This window comes from Bos grunniens, chromosome 23, assembly GCF_055505025.1.
Source record: "Bos grunniens cultivar Pamir isolate PY7600 chromosome 23, Bosgru_T2T1.0, whole genome shotgun sequence".
Classification (NCBI taxonomy): Eukaryota; Metazoa; Chordata; class Mammalia; order Artiodactyla; family Bovidae; genus Bos; species Bos grunniens.
Genome location: NC_141187.1, coordinates 25,965,116 through 25,987,636, shown reverse-complemented (window position 1 = coordinate 25,987,636; position 22,521 = coordinate 25,965,116). Strand labels below are relative to the sequence as shown.

The 22,521-nt window shown below is 50.0% G+C and overlaps 1 protein-coding gene across 3 annotated transcripts in view; it reads left to right on the top strand.

The window, feature by feature from the left end:
- The first annotated feature begins 6,191 nt into the window (after positions 1 to 6,191).
- The window catches only part of TRAM2 (translocation associated membrane protein 2), a 69,339-nt gene continuing 53,009 nt past the window's right edge, over positions 6,192 to 22,521 (top strand). Inside the window, exon 1 of one of the 3 annotated variants that reach the window (XM_086369066.1) lies at positions 6,192 to 6,460. In XM_086369066.1, coding sequence (XP_086225192.1) covers positions 6,341 to 6,460 — 120 coding nt within the window. In that variant the 5' untranslated portion in view covers positions 6,192 to 6,340. Of the gene's footprint in view, positions 6,461 to 6,522; positions 7,373 to 7,409; positions 8,567 to 22,521 lie in introns of those variants that run through there. The other 2 variants (XM_086369072.1, XM_086369070.1) reach the window with 2 other exon arrangements.

Sequence of the window (22,521 nt, the reverse complement as noted above, 5' to 3'; positions counted from 1 at the left end):
TTTTCTTCACTCTTCAAAATGCCCCTCTCCATCTTGTCTGAATTTTGGGTCTTATTGTATGAAGGATACAATACCTGGTGCTGTTGCAGCCCCTTTGTAACCATGAGGAACAAGTCTGAGACAAAAGCAAAGTGGGAGGACAGTGAGACTCCAGGGTTGGATGAATCACATACACACCTGGGAATGAACTAATTCAGGACTTCTTGTTATGAGGGAAAAGACATTTTCAATTTGCTGGGGATAGTTGTCATACTTGTACTGGCCATGACCACAGCATTTCTCTTTCAGCCATTTATTCGATTAACTAACACTTGATGAGAACACAGCATGATATGAGAGTGAATGGCTAGATTCCTGCCTTTAAAGGTGACATCATCCAAAGGGGGTGTAAAACTCACGGACAGATCCACTGGTTGCAGGAGAACTTGCTGCTTCCTGAGAGGAGTGCATAGGTGCCATGTGATGTCTCCAGCCTGAACTCCCTGAAGACAGTTTTGTGAAGGAAGAGGTAATGCCCTTTATCTTGAAGGTTGGCTACTTTTAGCAAAGGGACACAGCACAGGGGTCTTATGAGGGGAACAAAGACACAGAAAGCAGAAACCACAGGGTGTGGTCTAGAAAGAGGGGCTACTCCAGTTTAGTTAGGAACTGGTGTTTCAGAATTATCAGTCCCCACTTCCCTGATGATTCAGATGGTAAAGAATCTTTCTGTAATGAAGGAGATCTGGGTTCAATCCATGGGTCAGGAAGAACCCCTAGAGAAGGGAATGGCAACCCACTCCAGCATTCTTGCCTGGAGAATCCCATGGACAAAGGAGCCTGTGGGCTATAGTCCATGGAGTTGCCAAGAGTCAGACATGACTGGGCAACTAATGCTTTACTATGGGATAGGTGGAGAGAGAGAGATGGCACCCACCTGATCAGTGCCATGCTCTAGGAAGCCTGAAAGGCTCCAGCCTGGGCAGGCAGAGGGGACCCGGTGCTGACCTCTGGTCTGAGTCCTGTTTCAGCAACCTGCTAATTATGTGGCCCTTGGTCATTCATGTGTCTCAGAACAGCTATAAGAAGGGGCTGGTAATCACTGTCTTGCTCCCTTATGGGGCAACTGTAAGCACAACATAAATGTGAGAGGTTATTATCTCCTCCACCTCCAGGCCTAACTATATATTCACCCATCTTAGGTCGTTGTCCCAGGCTCAGAGGAGTTTCCCTTCTTGCTTTGGTTGTTGGAGCGGCCCTCATGCCTCTTCCTTGGTTTCATCCACGATCTCCCATATTTCTAGTATTTTATATTTCCTTCTCTCTCTCCTGAGTGTTTCTTCTCTGTCTCCAAACAATCTCAGATCTTAAAAAATAAAGATCCTTCCTTGGATCCTCCATATCTCCCAAGAACACCATCCATTTTCCTTTTTTTCACCAAACTTCTTAAAAGAATAGACTACTTTCTCATCTCTTTTTCTCATCTCCTACCCAATGTTAACCAAGTCCACTCCAATATCCATTTAAGAGTGGGCCTCAAAACCCTCCTACACTGTTGGTGTAGCCAAGACATGGAAGCAACCTAAATGTACATCAACAGATGAATGGATAAAGAAGATGTGATATAGATACACAATGGAATATTCTTGTTCAGTTGTTAAGTTGTGTCCAACTCTTTGTGACCCCATGGACTGCAGCACACCAGGCTTCCTTGTTCTTCACTATCTCCTGGAGTTTGCTCAAATTCATGTCCATTGAGCCAGGGATGGTATCTAACCATCTCATCCTCTGCTCTTCTTTTCTCCTTTTGCAAACTTCCATCTTTCCCAGTATCAGGGTCTTTTCCAATGAGTCAGCTATTCACACCAGGTGGTCAAAGTATTCAGCTTCAGCATCAGTCCTTCCAATGAGTATTTAGGGTTGATTTCCTTTAGGATTGACTAGTTTTATCTCCTTGCAGTCCAAGGGACAGACACACAATGGAATATTAACCAGCCATTAAAAAAGAATGGAAGGACTTCCCTGGTGGTCCAGTGGCTAAGAAGACTGCACTTCCACTGCAGGGGCATGCACAAGAATCTGAAATATGTATGTAACTGAATCACTTTGCTGTATGCTTGAAACATTGTAAATCAGCTCTACTTCAATTAATTTTTTTTTTTAAAGTAGGCTCTGACTGTAATGCCTACATCTAGGAGCTTCATCCTCTTCTCATCTTGCCTGGTTTAACCTGTCCTGGTGAAATGCTTATGTTCCAGCTTCCTCCACCCTACCCTTTCCTTTTCCTTCTCCTCTCTTCTCAGGGTTGGGGGTCCCTCAGATTCCGCTGAGTTTGGGCTTTTCCTTCACTCAGCACACTCTTCTGGAACACTTGGTTAACCTCATTGATTCAACAGTCCCCTTGCAGATGAAGCACTGCTGCTGCTGCTGCTGCTGCTAAGTCGCTTCAGTCGTGTCCGACTCTGTGCGACCCCATAGACGGCAGCCCACCAGGCTCCCCCGTCCCTGGGATTCTCCAGGCAAGAACACTGGAGTGGGTTGCCGTTTCCTTCTCCAATGCATGAAAGTGAAAAGTGAAAGTGAAGTCGCTCAGTTGTGTCCGACTCTTAGCGACCCCATGGACTGCAGCCTACCAGGCTCCTCCATCTATGGGATTTTCCAGGCAAAAGTACTGGAGTGGGGTGCCATCGCCTTTTCCGAGATGAAGCACAAATACCTTTATTTTTGGCTTTCCCTCCCTTAATCCAATCCAATGGTTTCCAACTGACCTGTCAAAGCATCAAGGACTCCTCAGGCTCAGCTTGTGCAAAGCGGAGGCCCACTTTTCCTGTCTTATAACTGTTTTTTTCTCTGTTGTTCCATATACATTTTTTTTTAATGGTCCCACTATCATTTAGGTCATTGCCTGGAAAATTCCATGGACAGAGGAGCCTGGTGGGCTACAGTCCATAGGGTCGCAAAGAGTCTGACTCAACTGAGTGACTGAGCATGAGCACCAGAGCCTAAAGTTTTGCTTCCTCCAACTTCTATACATCATATATTAAAGCAAACACCAAATCCAATGAATTAACCCTTGAAATGTCCCTGAAATCATCCACTGCCTTTTCACTCTTATCACTACTATCGAGAAGGGTTCCTTTTTTTTTTTCTTGACTAGGCTGTTATAATAGTTTTTCAATTGGTCTTCCAGATACCACTCTTTTTAAATAAAAATGATCTTTATATTCCTGATGGTTTCTCTAAAGAGAGATTCAGTTATGCTAAAAAAATTTCCCACTGTTTGCAGAGTAAAGTCACAATTCTCTCTTTTTTAAAATTTTCAGTTTTACTAAGGTATAATTGACAAATAAAATTATAAGATATTCATGGTGTTTTGATAAATGTATACCTTGAAAGGTACAATTCTTTATCATGGCATTTGAAATGCATTACAATCTAGTTCCATCTTAAGTCTCCAAAATTTATCTCACACTGCTCTTCTGCAGTCTCTATTAATAAAATAGAGAATGGACCTACTGAAGGTCCAGCCTGAACGTCCTCTTCCCAATACCCCAACCAGAACTAAGTTGCCTTTCCTTTGTCCTCATAGGGTACATATTTTAAACTGTTCTTAGAGTCACCATCATCACACTGAATTGTAACGATGCCTCTGTCTCTTCTAACAGATTGTAAGCTGCAGCATACCTCTTGCTGTATAACAAATAACAACCAGATTCACTGACTTAAAACAGCAGATGTTTATTATTTCACAGTTGCTGTGTGTCAGGAATTTGGGAGTGGCTACCTTGCTGGTTTTGGCTAGGGATATCTCATGAAGTTGGAGTCAAGAGGTCAGCCAGGGCTGCAGTCATCTGAAGGCTTGATCAGAGCTGGAAGATTTGCTCTCAACAGGGCTCATGCAGAAGGTTGGCAAGTTAGCACTGGTTGTTGGCTGGAGGTCCTGGTTCCTGTCCATAGGGACTTCTCCATAAAGCTGCTTGAGTATCCTCACAATATGGCAGCCCCCTTCCCCCCAAGAGCAAGTGATCCAGCTCAAGAAATAAATAAGAAAACCAAAATGCTTTTATGACCATCACTTATTCTGTTTGTTAAAAGCGAGCCACCAAATCCAGCCCACACGCAAGGGGGAGAGGTGTATTAATCACCATCTCTTTTTGGGAGAGATAGGGAAGAACTTGAGGACATATTTTAAAACCACCAACAAGGGTTGTCCTATCTTTCTGTCTTCAGTAACTAGCACAGTTTCTGGCACTTGGTAGGTGCTCAGTAGATGTTTCTAGTGGAATAATGTGTGAAGGGGGGAGATATTGGAGTCATTGTAATATGGGTAATTAGTGTGGCCCAGGTGAAGAATGGTGGAGGTGAGAGTTGATGGGAGAGATTCTGAGGTAAGAATTCGTGGGACTCCATGACTGGTTACATGAGGAGGGTTGGGAAGAGATCCATTTGGGGTTGAAGGTGGTCTTGAAACTAGGACTTAAAGATGGTTGTGACAGTTTTCAGGACTTCCTTCTTGGGATTTCAAAGGTAATGACATATAAATCATACAGCTAAACTTAAGCCCCAAGTCTAATTGTTCAGTTATATTTGGAAAGGTTTGGAGTTGGCAGTCATCAATTTGAGCCAGAAGTCATCCCCTATATATCATGTTTCTCATTTATAAATGTGGAGGTTATAGTACCTAACTGTGTACCAGAACTTTCCAACTAAACTCTTGGGAATATTAAAAGGTTGGCAACATCTCATCTTTTGCAGGAAATTCCCACCACTGCATCCTCTAGAAATGGTCATGTTTAAACACAAGGGAACTATCAGATTAAACCATATGAAATGCTGGTATTCCAGTTTTGACTTATAAAGAAATCAGTTCCATAGGGTTCAACCTAATAGATACATGTCTGCAGTTTGAAGATTTAAACACCTCTTCACAGATGGAAAATTGAGATGTTCCAGAGTTCTGGATCTTTCTATTCCTGAGACTGAGGTCCAACTAAAAGAAAGGTCAGTCTTGAAGTTAAATTAGGTTTAGCCCAATACAGGCATTACTTTCTCATTTCCTTAAAGTCAGATAAAGGAATTAAAGAACAAAGACTAAATACTGGATTCAAGAAACTTAAGATGGAAAACTTATCTTGGAACTCCAGCTAAGTCCAGATTCAACCCCATTTCCTACACTGTGCCGTTTCTAAGAAATTGTATTTACTTATAAGTGAAATTGCTGAGGACCTAATAAAAAAGGAACTAGGAATTAAATAGTTCTTTGCTCATTTTTGTATTTTTGTATATCTGGAAGGTGATTAGTTGACTCCTTCATTATTGGTAGGAATAAATCCAATATTTGCCGATATAAATTAATTTATGAAAAATACCTTTTGTCATTTCCAGGAGTACTTCTAAAACTTAATACTGAATAGAAACTTCCAATGTGAAAGTTCTTTCTTTTCTTCTTCAGTGTTTATTCTTCCACTTTTTCAGATTAATACCGAAGATATTTGGGTAAAAGGTGTGAAACTCATTGATAGTGGCACAAAGATCTCAAATGTCAATAGAACAAAACTGCACGAATTCATCCATTCCTCTCTTTAGAAAGCAAACTCCCCGAGGGCAAGGTCTTTGCCGCTTATTCCCAGCATTCTGAACCGTGCCTAACGCTCTCTAGCTCTCAACAAACACTTGGTTATCCGTCCATTCATAATCATCGGTGCAGGGCGCGGGCCATCAAGGAAACCGGCCTGCAGCTTTTCCTTCCTGCGCCCAACCTGCGCTGCTCTCGGCCCCACAGGGTCAGAGCTCGCACCCCCGGAAGAACCCTGGAGGCGCGGCCCACCTCTCGGTGGCCCTGCGGCCCTTCCCTTCCCGTGGAGGAAGGAGCGGTAACCGAGGAGAGAGGGAAACCCGGGCCCACTTCCTGTCCGGGCAGGGCAGAGCGTTCGTGAGCCCCTCGGCTGGAAACTGCAGATTCGCAGCACAGGAGAACGGAGTGGGGTGCGCGAGCCGGGCGAGAAGGACCCGGCCGCGGGTACCGCCCCCACCGGCCCAGGCCCCGCCCCCCCGCGCGTCCCCGGCGGCGGCGAGAGGGTTAAGCGCGCGGGGGGCGGGGCCCGAGCGAGCCGGGCGCGCGGATTGAGGGCCGCGGGCGGCGAGGGGGCTGCGCCGGGGGCGGTTCCGGGCGGCGGGGGCGGGGGCGGGCGGAGGAAGGGGGCGGGCCCCAGAAGTTGTTGGGCGCTGGGCCGGCGGCGGGAGGGCGAGCGAGCGGGCGGGCGGCGGGCCGGCGGGTGGAGCGGGGCCGGGGCTAGAGAAGTTTGCACGGCGGCTCTTGAGCGCCGGGTGCGGGCCCCGCCGGCCGTGCGCGCCCACTGCCATGGCTTTCCGCCGGCGGACGAAAAGTTACCCGCTCTTCAGCCAGGAGTTCGTCATCCACAACCATGCGGACATCGGCTTCTGCCTGGTGCTCTGCGTCCTTATCGGGCTTATGTTCGAGGTGAGCGACATCGGGGCGGGGAGCGCCCCTCTCGCGCGCTGCCCGGCGTCCCCTTGCGGGTCCCCCGGGGTCTGCGTCTGCGCCCGGGCGCCGGGCCGCCGTGTCGGTCCCCCGCATCCCCCCGGCTTTGTGCACCGTGCGCCCCTCGGCCTCCTAGTCAGCCCAGACACCGCCGCCAGCTCCGCGTCGTGACCGCCAGCCCTGCCGCCCCCTTGGGTACCCACTGGACCCTGCAGCTCTCTCTGCAGCCCCGACTCTCAACCCTGGCCTCGAACTGACGCGGCTCTGCCACCCTAGCCCGCCCAGCCGGAGGTTCCTTTCTGGTGTCCAGGAGCCAAGCCCGGAGACTCCCAGACCCGCAGGCATTGCACAACTCCCCCTTCCTAGCCCTAGCTGCCAGCTCCTCTGGGCTTTTCCATTGGGAGGGACCCCGGCCCTTTTCTACTTCCCACCTGATTTTCGGGGTCTTGCATCCTCAACTTTGGGCCATAGTGGAGGTGTTCGGGGTACGGCCCTAGCCCCATCCCAGCAGTGTCCTTTGCGGTCCTCCTGACACCCCTCCTTTTTTTTTTGCTCTTGCCCCAAAGGCCAGTTTTCATGTACCCTGTGATCATAACGTTCTGTGAACTGTTCCTTCAGTCCATGTGTGGTAGACCTAGAGCTTCTCCCTGTGACAGGAGCAAGGTGAAGGCGAGGCATATCCTCTGCTTTTAGGAGAAAGGTGATTCTACCATAACTGTGGGGGTAGGGGACAGCTGGGGCAGGCCTCACCGACTTACCTCGAATGGGGTCGGAATCCAAGGGGGCTGATGGGAAGACTCCCTGCTCCAGACAGCCAGAAAAATGTGATAGTCACAAGCAGGGAGAACTGGCGAACAGGGAAGGACTCGCCCTGGTCTGCCTTGTCTCAAGGTGAGTGCCGCTTCATTGGCAGCTTATCTGCATCTCAGGATCGGGCTGGAAAGCTGTAACCATCTATCAGTTGCCTTGGATGTGGAGGATTTCTGGTGTGGCTAATTTCCTCTTCCGTGTCCCTCTGTGTCTGGGTTTCCTATCTCCTCTCTCAGGATAACGAGGGCCCTGCTAGGCAGGGAAGCTGCCCTCAAGGTGGGGATGTTCTTGTGGTGGTTGAGCCAGGGTTGGATGGGTGTACGTGTCCTTGGCTGGCCTTCAGGGTCTGTCAGAAGTAACTGGAGACTACTATTGGGGTCTGCAGGCCCACTTTACTCTTCCCTCAACCCCCACATCTCTTGCAGTATATCCGCGGCAAGGGCTTTGTCAGGCCAGGGTCATCTCCTGTGCTGCTGTCTCTGCTTGGTCACTCATCTGATGAAATTTAAAAAAAAAAAAACAAAAAACAGCTGCAGCCTCAGTTTCCCTGTCAGTACAGATTAGTAAAAACCTGTCTTTCTCCCGGGGGTTATTGTGAGGTTTAATTGAGATCATGTGAGCAGCAAATGCAGTAACAGCATCTCCCAATATAAAAGCAAGTCATTTGCGCCTGAACCTTTATTGTTGGCCATAAAAATAGCCTATGGGATAGAGAATTTGTTTGCTCCAGCAGATGCCCTCAGTATCTCCTTGCTGTCCTTCATTCTGAGAGGCCTCCCAATGCCTTGTCACCAGTCTGGGAGGGTGTGGTTGGAGAGACACACGTGACAGCTGTAGCGCTCACAGCCACATGCTCGCTCTGCAGCCTGGTGGGCCTCTGCTGTGTCTCTGGCGTTCATTAAGGGTGGTGACTCTACCTACTCTGTCTTTAATCCAAAAGAGCTGCCGAGCATTTGAGCTCCGGATACCTCCTTCCCTCACCGCCTGTGGTCTGGTGGAAAGTCCTGTTGGTTAAACGTGGCCGCCTATGGGAGGTAGAAAGCGCCAGGAGTCCTTAATCCCGTATGTTGAAGAGGAGGAAAGAAGGCCCAGGGTGGGAAAAAACAGCGAAAAGACTGCCCTGCTCTCCTCCCCATCTTGGGATTGGACTGGGAAATGTGGAAAGGGTCGTGGCCGAAATGCCTATGTCCGTCCCACCACCGTCTTCCAGTAGAGCCTTAGTCCGGTGGCATCCATGCCTTCAGGCGGGTTGTCTCCTGGGAAAGGTGCACTGAGGTATGATGTGGGTCAGTGTGGGCTGGCCTGGGAGGAGGAGGGCCATGCCCCAACCTCCCTTACGAAGCATGTGTGTTCTGCTGTGCTAGGCACACAGAAGGTCCTCATCGTATCTACCAGCTGACGCTCCATGGAGATAGGTATTTGGGGAGACTCAGGTTTCTAGAACTACCAAATGAGAGTGGAAACAACTCACTGTCTTCTGGGGACCTCCGAGAAACACATGTGGGCGCCCTCACAGGGGAGACCGTCAGGGACTTACTGCTGTCACTCGGGGCCATCTGGGCTCTCCCCTGGAGGGGTGCTGTGCCTGTGTGTGTAGGTAGGGATGTGGGTCAGGGTGCGGGGGCAGGCCAGCACTTAACACCGCCCGATTGAAGACGGAAGGAGATGGAAAGTGGAGGGGGAGGCAGGGCGAGGGGACTGCCGGCTTTTGGGTTTCTAACTTGGGGCAGGGCTAGGATGCCTTCATTCAGAAGCTGAGTCAGGAAAACTCAATTATAATTCTTCCCACAAAGAGCGAGTATCCTGGCCACTCCCTCCTCTGGGGTCCCCTGCCCAACCTCGGCCAATGAGCTGAGGCCCTCTCCCCCGACCCTTGCATCCTAACTGGTCTCCACCTCTTCTGTGTCTCGCCCCTTCCCCAACTCACTGGTCAGCTCACCAGCATTCAGAAGGGCTCTCGTTCCCCAGCAGGGACCTCAGGACCTTAGTTCTGTCCCCTGGGAGATGCTGACTCCAAGTTCCTTCCCTTGGGATCGCTTCCTTTGGGAACACACGTGAAAGAGTTCCCCTCCCACCTCCATCTGGCTCAGTTTTGAACCCTCCTGAGATTCCTTCTCCCATTTTTGAGGCTGGGGTAGGGGGACAGGCTCTTCCCCCCTGAGCCCAGGTTTTCTTTCCATCCTGCAGGCTGTTTGGAATAGAGCTGTTCTGTGCTGTCTCGGCACTCGGCTAAAAAATGTCAGGAATGTGGAGCTTTATTTCCCCCCCTCCTTCCCTTCCAGCTCTCTTTCTTGACTCTGCTGGGGAGAGATGGTGCAAGGGGGGGTTTCTACTCCACACTTTGGGTCCTTCAGGCCTGTTAGGTGGAGTCCGGCCCCAGCGGCCTTCAGGGTGTGGGCAGCCAGTGGGGTGTGTGTCCGATTTGAAAGCCGCATTCCCTCCCCTTTCCCTTCCCTTTCCAGTGTCCTGTTCCTTTGGTGCCACGTTTCAGACTAAACCAGGCAGGGAAAGAGAGAGGAAAAGGCGCTCATTAGCAATCGGAGAATGAGAACAAGGGGGGGCACATCCAGCAGAGACGAGGCCACTTGTATATTACCTCTAAAGTTATTTCAAGACAGAAACTTTTGTTTGTTGCCCAAGCTCATTTGCAAGCGCTGCCAGTCTGCAGCATGGAAACGGTTCTGAAATTCTGGGCCCATCATTTGAAGGTTGGGTTTCTGTTTTGGTCCATGATGACTTTAAAAATTTTGGACTCAGAACTTTGAGGGCAGTGGCTGGCTTTTGCTTTCAAACTGTTTTGGAGACAGATGTAGTAGGGCCACCTTTTCCCCAGGAACCACCTTCTTCCTGGTTGCTGACTGGTTGCCACGGTCAGCTTGTCAGGGTGATGTGTTTGCAGCATATACAGTGGGAGCCGGTTGTGTTACAACCTGGCAGGACATGGGTCCCGTGGCACCAGTCCACATCCTGCCAGGCGTCCCCGTAGGCACCGCAACCCGCAGTGAGGCTGCCGGTCCTGCCCCTTAGCATTCATGAGTGCCCTAAGACAGTTCTGCGTCTGTTCTGTTAAGACGAAGAGCTGTGTATACGGCACAGATGTTCATCCATGGGTATGTGCCGCCTCTCTTTGACTAACTCCAAATGTGCTTTTGAAGACGTTCCTCTGCCAGCTTGTATAGTTCCTGACTTACGCGTCTTCCTCTCCTGCCTCTGACGTGGCCCATCAGTGGTGTTCTAAAGAAATGAGTCAGGGGAAGCCGAGAAGGGCTGTCTCTGGGATGCCCTTGTTCTGTGATTGGATTTCTACCCGCATTTCAGTGATCTGAACAACAGAACAGAGATTTGGAGCTAGAGTTCCTCCTGGTCTACCTGAAGTGTCAAACCCTCTCCTGTGGGACGTAAGGGTTCCTCAGTGATCCTTACTTATTCCCTTGGCAAAAATGTGACGGCCAGAAAGGAGGTGTTGATCAGTGAGTGAGTTTTTAACTCTCACCACAGGATAATGTGTAAATGTCTCGCACTGGGCCTGGCATGCAGGCACTCAGTTGATGGTCTCAGCAACCACGCTGGTCTCTGTTACTGGCGTCCCAGTTGGGCGTGTGAGCACACCTTCCGCCATCATGCTGGCCCCAATTTCCATTTAGATATGACCTATTTTTCCGTGAGACATTTCCCCCGAGTTCTCCAGTGCCAGCCGTCTGCCCCAAAGGGGACAATCACAATACCCCAGGTGCCTCTTTCCCCGGAGAACATCAGTTGTCCCTCTTCCATCCATCTTATTGAAAGGTGGGCTGGGCGTACTAGAGGGTCTCAGATATGTGGTTGTCAGCTGCCCTGCCAGCCCTGACCTTGCCACTTCCCTCTCGCCTGCTTTGTGTCTGCACCCTCCGGCTGCTGCTTCTCCGGACCACTGTCCAGCCCAGTCACAACAGAGCGCCTTAGTCCTGCCTGTTTGCAGAGTCCCATGTGTTGCTATGGAGAAAACTTCAGTCTGGCAGGCATGAGCTCCTTTTTTGATCTGCTTCATCGTGGGCAGGGGCACCAGAAATCACTCTATGGCAGATGTATCCCCCGTTCCCACCCTGATAAATGCCTAAGCTGAAGGGTTGATAAGAGGGGATTAGAGTTCCCAAACTACAGAAGTGCTTTCTAATCAACCAGAGTGCTTTTAGCAGGCCGTGGTGGGAAACTTCACTGATATGATCTCGTAACCTTTTTATCCAGCTCTGTGTATCTGGTGTCCATTGGTACCTAATGGTTAAAGAAAAAGGAGTTAAAAAAAAAAAAAAAAAGCTGGGGGGAGAAAGCAGTAAAGCTACCACCACGGCTCCTGACACAGCCCTTCTCATTTCACGAGCACACCTTTATCTCATATACAGCTTCGACTTGCTCCCACGTCTCAGGTGTCTCGGGTGGAAAGAAACCCAGCCTAGCTTACTCACAGCTGGGTAACGTTGGGGGTTGACTGTGAGGTTTAAAGAGCTTTGCAAGCGGGTCTCCTGGACCGTGCAGGTTCACGTAGCTTTCCTGCACGAAGGAACGGAGCCCGGTCATCATGAGTGGGGGCCTGGGAGGCCCCTGGAGGGAATTTGGGGACATGCAGGGTTAGGTGAGGTGCTGCTCTGTGGTTCTCCACCCGAGCCACGTTGCCTCTCGACAGCTTCCCTCATCTGTCTCGAGGGGTTGGCAGCAGTCTCCATCTGTGAAATGCTTTACTGGCCTCACCCTGTAATCTGGATGGTTTATGGGGGTTGTCATACCCATCCAGAGCCTGGCTTCTAGAGCAGAGACTTGGCCAAGGACCATCCTCTCCGAGTCAGAGCCAAGACAAGAAGTCAGCCCCGTCTGGCTCACACTTAGAGCTCAGCCCTGATGCTTCCATGAATGGGGCGTCTACGGAATGTAGCCAAGGGCTGCTTTATTTTTCTTTGTCTGAGTGGAATCCGTTTATTACCTGGAAGTAATGTCTGGAGGTCATTGTTCCATGTGGAGACTTTTCTTCCTGGAACAGTCATTGCAATTTGCGAATCCCTGATAGAGACTCCAGAGAGTAACCCGAATATGTGTGTCATATGTGACCAAGGGTGAGTGGGCAGAAGCTTTACCTCCTGTTAAAGTCACTGCCTGCTCTTGGTCCACATCTGCGTGAGAATTGTTGCCTCTGGTGGTGACATCTTCATTGACCTTTTCATCAAGTTAATATCGTGGTCACCGCTCAAGGCACAGCTTTTCTTCATGTTTGACAAGCCCAGGGGCTAAAGGAAAATCTACTACATTCATAGAAGGGGAAAACAAGACCCCAGAGGTTGAGTGATTTGCCCAGGACGATCGAGTGAATTTCTGGCAAGCTCGGGGCTTGAACCCACATCATCTAACTCAGGTCCAATGTGTTTTTACACTTCTGTTCACTGGCTTTCCAGATGCTGCATTTGAATGCAACTGTGTGTGCAGAAGCCTTGAGACTGATAGATCTTTCTTCAGTGTGCTGCATGCATTTATTTGGCAGCTCTTTGCTGACTGAGTGCCTGCTGTATGCCTGTGTGAGCTCTGGGGACGAATGTGAACATGGTGACCTCCTCTCCAAGGAGGTCATGACGTTGTAGCTTGAAGCTGATAGTCTGTTTTGCAGATAGAAGTAAAATCTTGAATTTGATGAAAGCGGCAGGTGCAGCTTACAGAGTTACAGATGGCTGGGCCTCACCTTCAAGCCATTGCCATTGGCGGAAGAGGGGATTTATCGAATAGAGCCCCAACACCCTGAGCAGAGGACAAGTGTGGTGGTGACTCCTAGGCATTGTGTATGACACAGCTTCGTGGATGAGTGAACTGACCGAAGGCGGGGTGTGTGTGTGCATGCATGCAGGTGTGATTTCTGGTACGCAGAGGCTGTCATTGGTTGGAGCTTTGGTTGAGGTTTGAAGAACTCCTCCATATGGTTTCTTAAGATTTTCAACATCAAACCCCAACATGATTTGAGTTGGTAGGGGTGAAAAGGACATCATCCCCAGAGCCTCAGTTGTCCTACCTCTGAAGAGGGTTTCTTTTCCTTTTTTTGGCTGCACTGGGCTTTTGTCACGGCCCTCAGACTTTGTCTTGTGGCGAGTGGGGCTGCTCACTAGTGGTGATGCGCAGGCTTCTCCTTGCAGTGGGTTCTCTTACTGCAGAGCACGGGCTCTAGAGTGAGTGGAGCTTTAGTAGTTGTGACACTTGGGCTCTAGGGCATGGGCTTAGTAACTGTGGTGCTTGATGGGCAAGGAGTAACTGTTGATACGGATTTTGTGACTACTGTTTGAAAGAGGCTGACGGGGGACCTGGGAAGAGCAAGAAGAGGCCACTGTCCTGGGCAGAATGGCCAGCGTCTGCCCTGCCCGCCCAGTGTTCATCACACAGGTGCTCAGGGTGGTCCTGGGCCCTGGGCTGTAGCGTGTGTGCATATTCAGTGATATGCCACATACACACATGCACACGCACACACACGCACACACACACACACACACACACATCTGTGGCCTCTTAATTTCACATCAGTGGGGTGAACCTAGAGTCTGAAGCCACCCTAACCCCACACCCACAGCAGCGTTCTTAAGGCGTTGCCGGCCAGCTGGTAGGGTCCCACTCCATCTGCAAGGCCTCTTCAGCTCCTCTGACCACGGGCATGCTTTCTGCCTCGAGATTATGGGAGCGAGTTAAAGGGATGGAGAGATGTTGTAAAGGAGAGGCATCAGCACTTGGTGACATCCTTCTGAAGCCTAGTTTCGAGGAGGGATTATCCATTACGGTTAGCATTTGTGCTGTCACAGTTGTGGACTCAGCCAACACAGGCCTCACACGTGCCGTCCAGTAGGCAGCCACACGCCACACCCAGCTGTTTCGGTGTAAACTCATCAAGATAATACAAAAGGTTCAGTTGCTCAGCCACACTGGCCACATTTCGAGAAAGTTCTGTTGGACATGCTGGTCTCCGTGTAGCTTTCTGAGAATTTGGTTTTTGTGGGTTTTGTTTGTGTAGTAATGTGAAATGGGGGGTCTTTAAGGTGTGGTTCTGTTAAGGACTGTCAGAGGCATGAATTATGGGACTGAGGTCATGGGCCTGGGGCCACATGGCCTGAGTCTGAATCCTGGTTTTCCCTGTCCTAGCAGCATCGTCTCTGTAGATGATTTCATCACTCCGTGCCTCAGCTTCCTCATCTGGAAAATGGGGGTAACACTATGTCTGAGAGTCGTTGGGAGGATTAGAAACAGCAACACAAAAGATGAAATGTTGATACAGCCACAGCGCTTAGAGGGTCGCTGGGTGCAGGGCATCAGCTGAGTGCATATGCCCTGTTGTTCATGTTGCTCTCAGGAGGTGTTGGAGAGACGTCTTGACTTGTGGGGCTCCCCTTTGCGGCTCCCTCGGCATTTGGAATGCAGCTGGGAACAGGGTGTCCGGGGAGGTCAGCCCTGTGCCCTGTCCTGTGACCGCCACACTGGGTAGTCACTCAGGTCCTTGCCTGCACTCACTTCACGTACAGTTATAGGAAGCGTGGGTATGTGATCCAAGGTTACAGGAGAAAGAACAAGTTCAGATGGAGCAGTGGCTGGGCAGATAGACAACCGTGGGCAGGTAGGTGGTGGCCGCCAGCCTGAGACTTTCTCCTGGAGGTACTGGGGGCCTTTGAAGAGCTTTGGGAGGGCAGTGACCTGAGACTCCGTCCTCTGCTCTGCTGATCCCTGGGGGGTGAGGTTGGAGGTGAGGAGTCTGATCAGAAGGCTGTGGCAGGGACTCCCCAGGAGATCTCCTCCTACCTCCTAATAAAATTTCAGTCTCCACCCCAACTGGGAAGTATGCCCTGGCCCCCCACTTTCCCTGGGCCCCCCACATCTGAACTTTCTGGTGTCCATTCAGAGACTCTCTCTATCCACCCAGTGTGGCAGACACTGTGACCAGGCGGTTGTGTGGGACCCGCTGTGACCTGGCTGCCCCGGTGCAGAGTTGCCCTTGAACGCGAGTGTTGCTCTGAGCCACTGTCTGCTGCTGCCTTTGTGTGACCTTATCACTGAAGTGTCCTTCAGACTTACTCAGACAGTATGTTTTGTGTCTAACGCGATTTCTAATTTTTTAAGAAGTCAGGCCTCAGACAGATGGAACATCTTCACCCCCCCTCCCCTTTTTTTCTCGCTACATAAGCCATGAAGGGGCTTATGTTCAAGTACAGCAGCCTGACCCAGGGAAGCAGGGTTTGTTCCAGTGTCAGAGGAGGCGGAGGGCGGGGGAGCCCTTTGGGGAGGTTTCCTGGGGTTGGGGGATGGGGGTTGACTGGGGAGGGGAGGAGAGAGGCTCGGCCTGTGCACAGCTTCATTTTGTTCACGAAGTTGCTTCGCTCACTGTACATAAGGGGCTGTCTGTGCTCCGTCCGTCAGGCGGTGGGTGCTGATGGATGTCAGTCATCATCTTTGACATGTGTCTGCCATCTCTGTGCTGGTGCCAAGCTCCTGGAGACAAAACGAGGGGATCGGGCCCTTGTCTGACCTCTCGAACCCGGGTGGAACCGTGGGGGTCTTCTTCCCGAGGCCCGTTGGTGATCACCCGTCATCTTAACAGCCCTGGCCCCCACTGCCTGTAGTTTACGTGGTCTACAGCAGAGGGAAGTAAAGCAAGTGCATCTGTCGGAACAGACCCCTGTGGTCACTGGCCCACGTCTGGTCTCTTAGTCCCACCGGCTTGACCTTCTGAGCTGCCCCGCATCCCTGCTCACCCTTACTGCTCCTCAACCTTTGCTCACACCCTGGATGTCTCCCCCCTGAATGGCTACAGTGAGTCCCAGCTTGGTCCTCGGCCTCCTGTCTGGCCTCCTCTGTGGTCCCTTCTCCATGGACGTCGTCTGGCTCAGAGCTGGGTCTGGGTCTCACTCCCTTCCAGGCCTCTGGTGGTGCCCACCTGAAGTCTGAGGAGCCCAGTGTGGCATTCCAGGTCCCCCTGGAGTCTGACCAGCCTTTGTCCTCCAAGCTCAGCCTGCTCCTGCCCTGACCCCTCATCGCAAACCACCCTAGTGCTTCCTGAACATTCCTCTTGCCTGCCTCCTGCTTTGTGTATGCACCCCTCCCCCATCCCCTGTCTCCCGTTTTGTTGACTGACTCTAGCTTCTCCCTAGACGTCACCTCCTGTGTCACCTCCCATGTCGCACCGGCACCACCTGCTCTGAACACTCTCGCAGCCTCTAACAGTTCACGCCTCCTCACTGCCAGCCTCGGCCTTTCTCATCTGTTCATTCAGCCCGACTCAGACCGGGCGTGCGCTCTCTGCCAAGTGGGTCACAGATGGAAAGGTGAAGGTCCTGCTGTCACAAGGGCCCGGAGTCCTGTGGGAGGGGGCAGTATCCTTGGTGCTCTTGTGTGCAAAGGTACAGAGTGAGTCACTGTAAACACGAGATACGTGTGCTGGGCCTCAAGGCCCGAGGGGTGCTGGCCAGGCAGATGGACCTGGGAGAAGGTAGGTGTTCCAGGCAGAGAGAGGATGTGTGGAAGGGACAGAGAGGTTAGGGAGTGGGAAGTGGCTCTGTGTTGCCAAAGTCGGGGAGGTGGCTCAGGAAGGAAGTTATGGAAGATGAGTCTGCACTGGTCTCAGGGCTGTGGACACCCAGCGTTTGGATTTGCTCCTCGGCTTAGGAAACAGGGAGCCATTGCTTGAGTCCATTTTAATAATACTAAAAAACATTTGTATATGCAAAGGCAAAATCCGGAAAAATCATAGCAGACTGTCAACATCAATTATGTCTCTCCCCCAGGTAGCTCATGGAAGACTTTAGTTTTCAGTGTTATATCTTTCCCTTAATTTTTTTTTTCTAACAGTAGGTGTATGTAGCTTTTAAATTCATCTAACTCCTCTCAGTTCTGTTTTGGAAAAAAACTTGAGATAAGAATTCTATCTGAATCACTAGATATCAGTGTAGGAAATAGTGCTAGATATCAGCTTATAACTAAATGCTGAATATACTTGTGGTGAATACAGTGGTTTTACCCACTGTGTAAGCCTGGAATTGAGAAAGCTTTTAGATTCCAGCAAGGGAAGTTTCGTCAGAGAAGAGTGGGACTTGGCTGGAGCCTCAGAGGATGCTGACGTTCATGTAGCACTTTACAGCTTGTGGGGTCAAAGGACAAAGTCTGCTGAGTGCTGACCTTGTGCCAAGCACTGCTGTGAGCACCTTCCTTGGGTCCCGTTATCCCGCCCTCCAAGCCACCCTTAGTAGGTGGATACTGTGGTTGCTCCCATAGTACAGACGAGGGAACTGAGGTCTGCAAAGAGCAGGGAGCCTAACCAGGCTTCCATTGGTCAAGAGGCCAGAGCCAGGATCGACAGCCCACTTGTCTGACTTCAGAGCCCGAGTCCTGACTCCATTTTAAAGAGAAGAAAACTGAGGCCAAGGGAATTCACATAACTTGCCTGAGGTCACACAGCTAGTAAATTGGGGAGCCAGGTATGCACTCAGGATATTCTAAATAATCCATCTACTCACACTGATATTTCCTGATTCGAGTTCCAGGATGTTGGAATCCCTGGCATGGTGACAGGAGGCTGGAAGTTTCTGGGTCAGAGGGGTACATGAAACTCTTCCTACCAGGCCCCCTTCCTTGGAGATTCATGCACCACATAAACTTACCAAAGTAGAGGAACATCTCAGATCTACTGGCCCTCCCTTTCCAGTAGGATTTAGTAACATCCACAGGTTTACTCGGGCTTCCCTGGTGGCTCAGTGGTCAAGAATCTGTCTACCGAGACACAGGAGATGAGGGTTCGATCCCTGAGTCGGGGAAGATCCCTTGGAGGAGGAAGTGGCTTAGGAAAGTGGCAACCCGCTCCAGTATTCTTGCCTGGGAAATCCCATGGACAGAGGGAGCCTGGCAGGCTGCAGTCCACGGGCTCTCATAGTTGGACGCAGCAGAGCCACTGGGCACACACACACAGGTCTGCTCTGTAGACTGCCACCCTCCCGTCCTGTTAGAAAGAGCTGGGAGTGAAACAGGTGTGTGGACCGCTCGCACTCCTGTGACCGGTGGGGTGCCAGCTCTCAGATCTGGGGTTGAAAGTATGTGGGGAAGAGTCTGGTTTCTTGGATGGATGTGGGGCTTTGTCTCTGACCCCTTACACGTTTATTGACTCTTCCTGCTTTAGGATACCTGGAAGGGCCTACTGAGTGTCCCGTTTGCCACCTCTGTGACATTTTGTTTCAGTAAATCATGGTTCACTGTTAATTGTTACCTTATTAAACCCACCCCATACTTGTTAAACTCAAATTATTCAATGCACACAAGGCCACATTTCATACAATGGGTGTTAGAAGCATCTGAGTGTCACCACCTGTTATTTTTCTGTGATATGTGTTATTTTTTTTAAAATTGTGGTAAAATATACATAACATGGGTTTCCCTGGTGGCTCAGAGGTTAAAGCATCTGCCTGCAATGCAAGAGACCTGGGTTCGATCCCTGGGTTGGGAAGATCCCCTGGAGAAGGATATGGCAACCCATTCCAGTGTTCTTGCCTGGAGAATCCCATGGATGGAGGAGCCTGGTGGGCTACAGTCCATGGGGTCGCAAAGAGTCAGGCATGACTGAGCGACTTCACTTTCACTATACATGACATACTAGTTAGTATCTTACCATTTACAATTTTTAATTTTTTAAGTTGAATGGAAGATTCTTTAAATTCCATAGTCCTTTACAATTTTCAGAAGTTTCACACACATGACTTCATATAATCCCATAGCCCTTTTACCCCCCTACCCTGATATTTCCATTTAAGTGTACAGTTCCGTAGCATTAAGGACATTCCCATTGTTATACAACCATTACCAGAACTCTTTTAAATTTGTCATTGTTGTTTATTTGTTGTTTAGTTGCTCAGTTGTGTCCGACTCTTGAGACCCCATGGACTGTGCAGCCTGCCAGGCTCTCCTGTCCGTGGGATCTCCCAGGCAAGAATACTGGAGTGGATTGCCATTTTCTCCTCCAGGGGATCTTCCCGATCTGGGATCTCCCTGACCTGGGTCAAACCCAGGTCTCCTGCATTGGCAGACAGATTCTTTACTGTTGAGTCACCGGGGAAGCTCAAATATTTATTGAGCCCCTGCTGATTGAAGGTGCCTGGGACCTGGAGATGATTGAGACTCACGTGGAGTGCTCTGCCTCATGTGGAGGAGGGATAGGAAAACCAGTGGTCACAGTTCCTTGTGGCCAGAGTTGTGAGGGGCTCTGTCTGAGCTTGATCGCTGGGGGGCTTCTGCAGCTGGGGCGGGGGCCACGTTACCACCTCGTGCTGCAGGGCTCCCTGGCTTCCTGTTGGCTCCGTGCTGGTTTTCTCACTGCATCACTTCCTGGAGTGGCGGTGCTGCCTCTGCTCCTCGGAGCCCCAGGGAGGATTCAGGGATGTGCTTGTGTCAGAGCCAAGTGCTCGAGCCACATGGCTTGGGTGGGGGCAGGCTCGGGTGGGAGAAGGGCACTGCCACCCAAGCCAGCACTCCACTGAACCCCCCATCAACGGTTTGCCCAAATATAGTCTCCTTGCCCTTCCTCCCAGCACGCTGAAGCTAAATAGACGATCTTTCAGCTGTGATTAGTCCCAAGTGCCTTCGCTCCACTTTACTGCTAAAAAAAAAAAAAAAGACCATGGTGACGTGGCCAAAGTCCCAGATGAGGGGCATGTATAAAACCAAACAGATCGGAGAGGCCTGGCTCCAGGGCGCAATTGGTTCTGTGCATTTCCATGGAGACCTCCGGGAAGTGAAAGGCAGTTGTGGTGTTCTTGTGCGGGTTTATTGGGATGGTTCACTCCCAGGCTCTCCTTCTCCTGGAAAACAGACTGCTGGTGTGAGGCTCGGCTGCCCTTGCCATCCGGGTGGGCACCCTGTTTCCCAAAGTCATGTTGCCAGGTCGTGCCGGGCTTGTAAATACCCCAGAGCATGTACAGCTTGGGAGTGCAGACGTTGCTTTCACACTGCCTGGTTCTTTACCGGCTCCTCCACTTCACTAATTTAAGATCCTCAACTGTGCCCCACACAAGCTCAGTAAAATGGGAATGAAAATAATTGTGCTTATCTCATTGAGTTTTTTGTGAGCTAATAGTGCGTGTACATACAGCATTTTCACAGAGCTTGATATCAAGGACTCCATCAGTGTTCATTATTCATGAATACTAATTAATTCTGTGACCCTCACAAGCCATCATCAGGCAGCTGCTTTTCTGTTGTCTCTCATTTTCATATATATTTATATATAGTCTTGATGTATCCACGCCACACCAGATACACCATTTGCTGCCTGGGCCACCAAGACTGCTAAGAAATGTGGAAATGGGGTACGTTTGCTGAGGTTTTCTCCTTGGTGGGCTCTGAGCCCTCAGCCCATGGTTCACTGGGCTCCCTCAAGTGATCAAGCCTCAGAATTACCTCTCACCTCTTCCCCTTCTCAAAGATCATATGACTTCAGACTACTGTCTCCTTCTCCCCCTCGAAAGAAAACTCTGTGGTCCAATGAAGTGGAGATGTGCTGCTTGAACTATGTTATACTATGGTGTGGCCTGTCATGAGCTTCTCAGGTGGTAATCTACCTGCCAGTGCAGGAGACCTGAGTTTCATCCCTGGGTCGGGAAGATGCCCTGGAGGGGGACATAGCAACCCACTCCAGTATCCTTGCCTAGAGAATCCCACTGATAGCTGTCCATAGGGTCCCAAAGAGTCAGACACAACTTAGCGACTAAGCACCCGAGCACAGCTCATCCGTGCACAGCCCATCCATGCACAGCCCATCATAGCATTTTTAAAAATAATATGGTATTTGCATTTTACGAATTGCTTTTACTGAATGACTTTCTTTGCTGTTTGAATGCCACTCTTATAAACAGATTTCTTTGAGCCCTCCTGCTTAGCACAGTTGATTTAAGTTTTACTCTGCCCAGTGTACGTGAGAGCTTAGTCATGTCCGACTCTTTGTGACCCCATGAACTGTAACCTGCCAGGCTCCCCTGTCCATGAATACCGGAGTGGGTTGCCATTTCTTACTCCAGGGGATCTTCCTGACCCAGGGATCGAACTCGTGTCTCCTGTGTCTCCTGCACTGGCAGGCAGATTCTTTACCGGTGAGACACCTGGATACTGTGGTTTTTCATGATTGTAATAGAAATGCACAGACCAAATTCTGACCTTTCCCCCCAGACAATGGTATATCCAAATATTTTGAGATGTTAGCATTTTTAAAAGTTGAGGTTGTTTCTGAATGCCTGCCAGTAAGGGATTGGTTAGATCAGTTGAAAATGGTGACATAAATCTATATGCAATGTCACAGAAGGCTGTCCATAGCCTATGGGTGTGTGTTTCTTTTTAAATCAGGTTATAGAATGTAATGTCAGTGTGGTCCTCTCTAAAAACTTGGATTTGTGTTATTTTTATAAAAAGACAGTGGTAAGGATAATTATCAAGATATAGTCGATGGTTTTGTTTTCTGTGTGTGGCACAACTGTAATTTAATTTTTTTCCATGCTTCTATCTATATTTTTTCAACGAAATATAGTTTTGGTAAGCAGAAAAGGCACATTAAGGCTGTTACCATTTTGGAGATGGAAAGATGAAAAGTTTGGATTGGTGCAGAGCCTGTTGCTTGGAGAACAGGAAAGCTGAATGGAGAGAGGAGAATGGGGAAGCACCTGGAGGTGGAGTGGGAATTCGGGTGTGTTGGGTGGGGGAGCTGGAGAGGGGGGTCCACGGAGCTGCCAGGGGATGCTGTAGATATAAGCTCGCGCCCTGGATCTTAGAGACGTCATTCCCACCTGCTGTAAATAAGAGTGTGCTTTTCTGAAGCCTTTTTTAAAGAAAATATTTATTGATTTGGCTACTCCAGATCTTTAGTTGTAGCGTGTGGGATCTAGTTCCCCTATCGGGGATTGAACCTGAGTCCCCAGCGTTGGGAGTGTAGAGTCTTAGCCACTGGATCACCAGGGAAATCTTTCTGAAGCCTTTTGAAGAGAGGTTCAGAGGGTGAAACGGGGGTGTTTCAAGCCATTCGGGGAAGCGACTACAGACACATCAGGAAAAACGCAAGTCAGGGTGGACCAGAAGTGGAAATGAAACTTCTCAGTTTCAGTTATTAACCGAGCAAGTCACATGAATGAAAGGGCCTGTGGTGAAAATTTAAGCTTTTAGAAACAGCAATTGAAAATTTCAAGTTAAATCCTAACACAGCAGGTCATCGTGGCCCAATG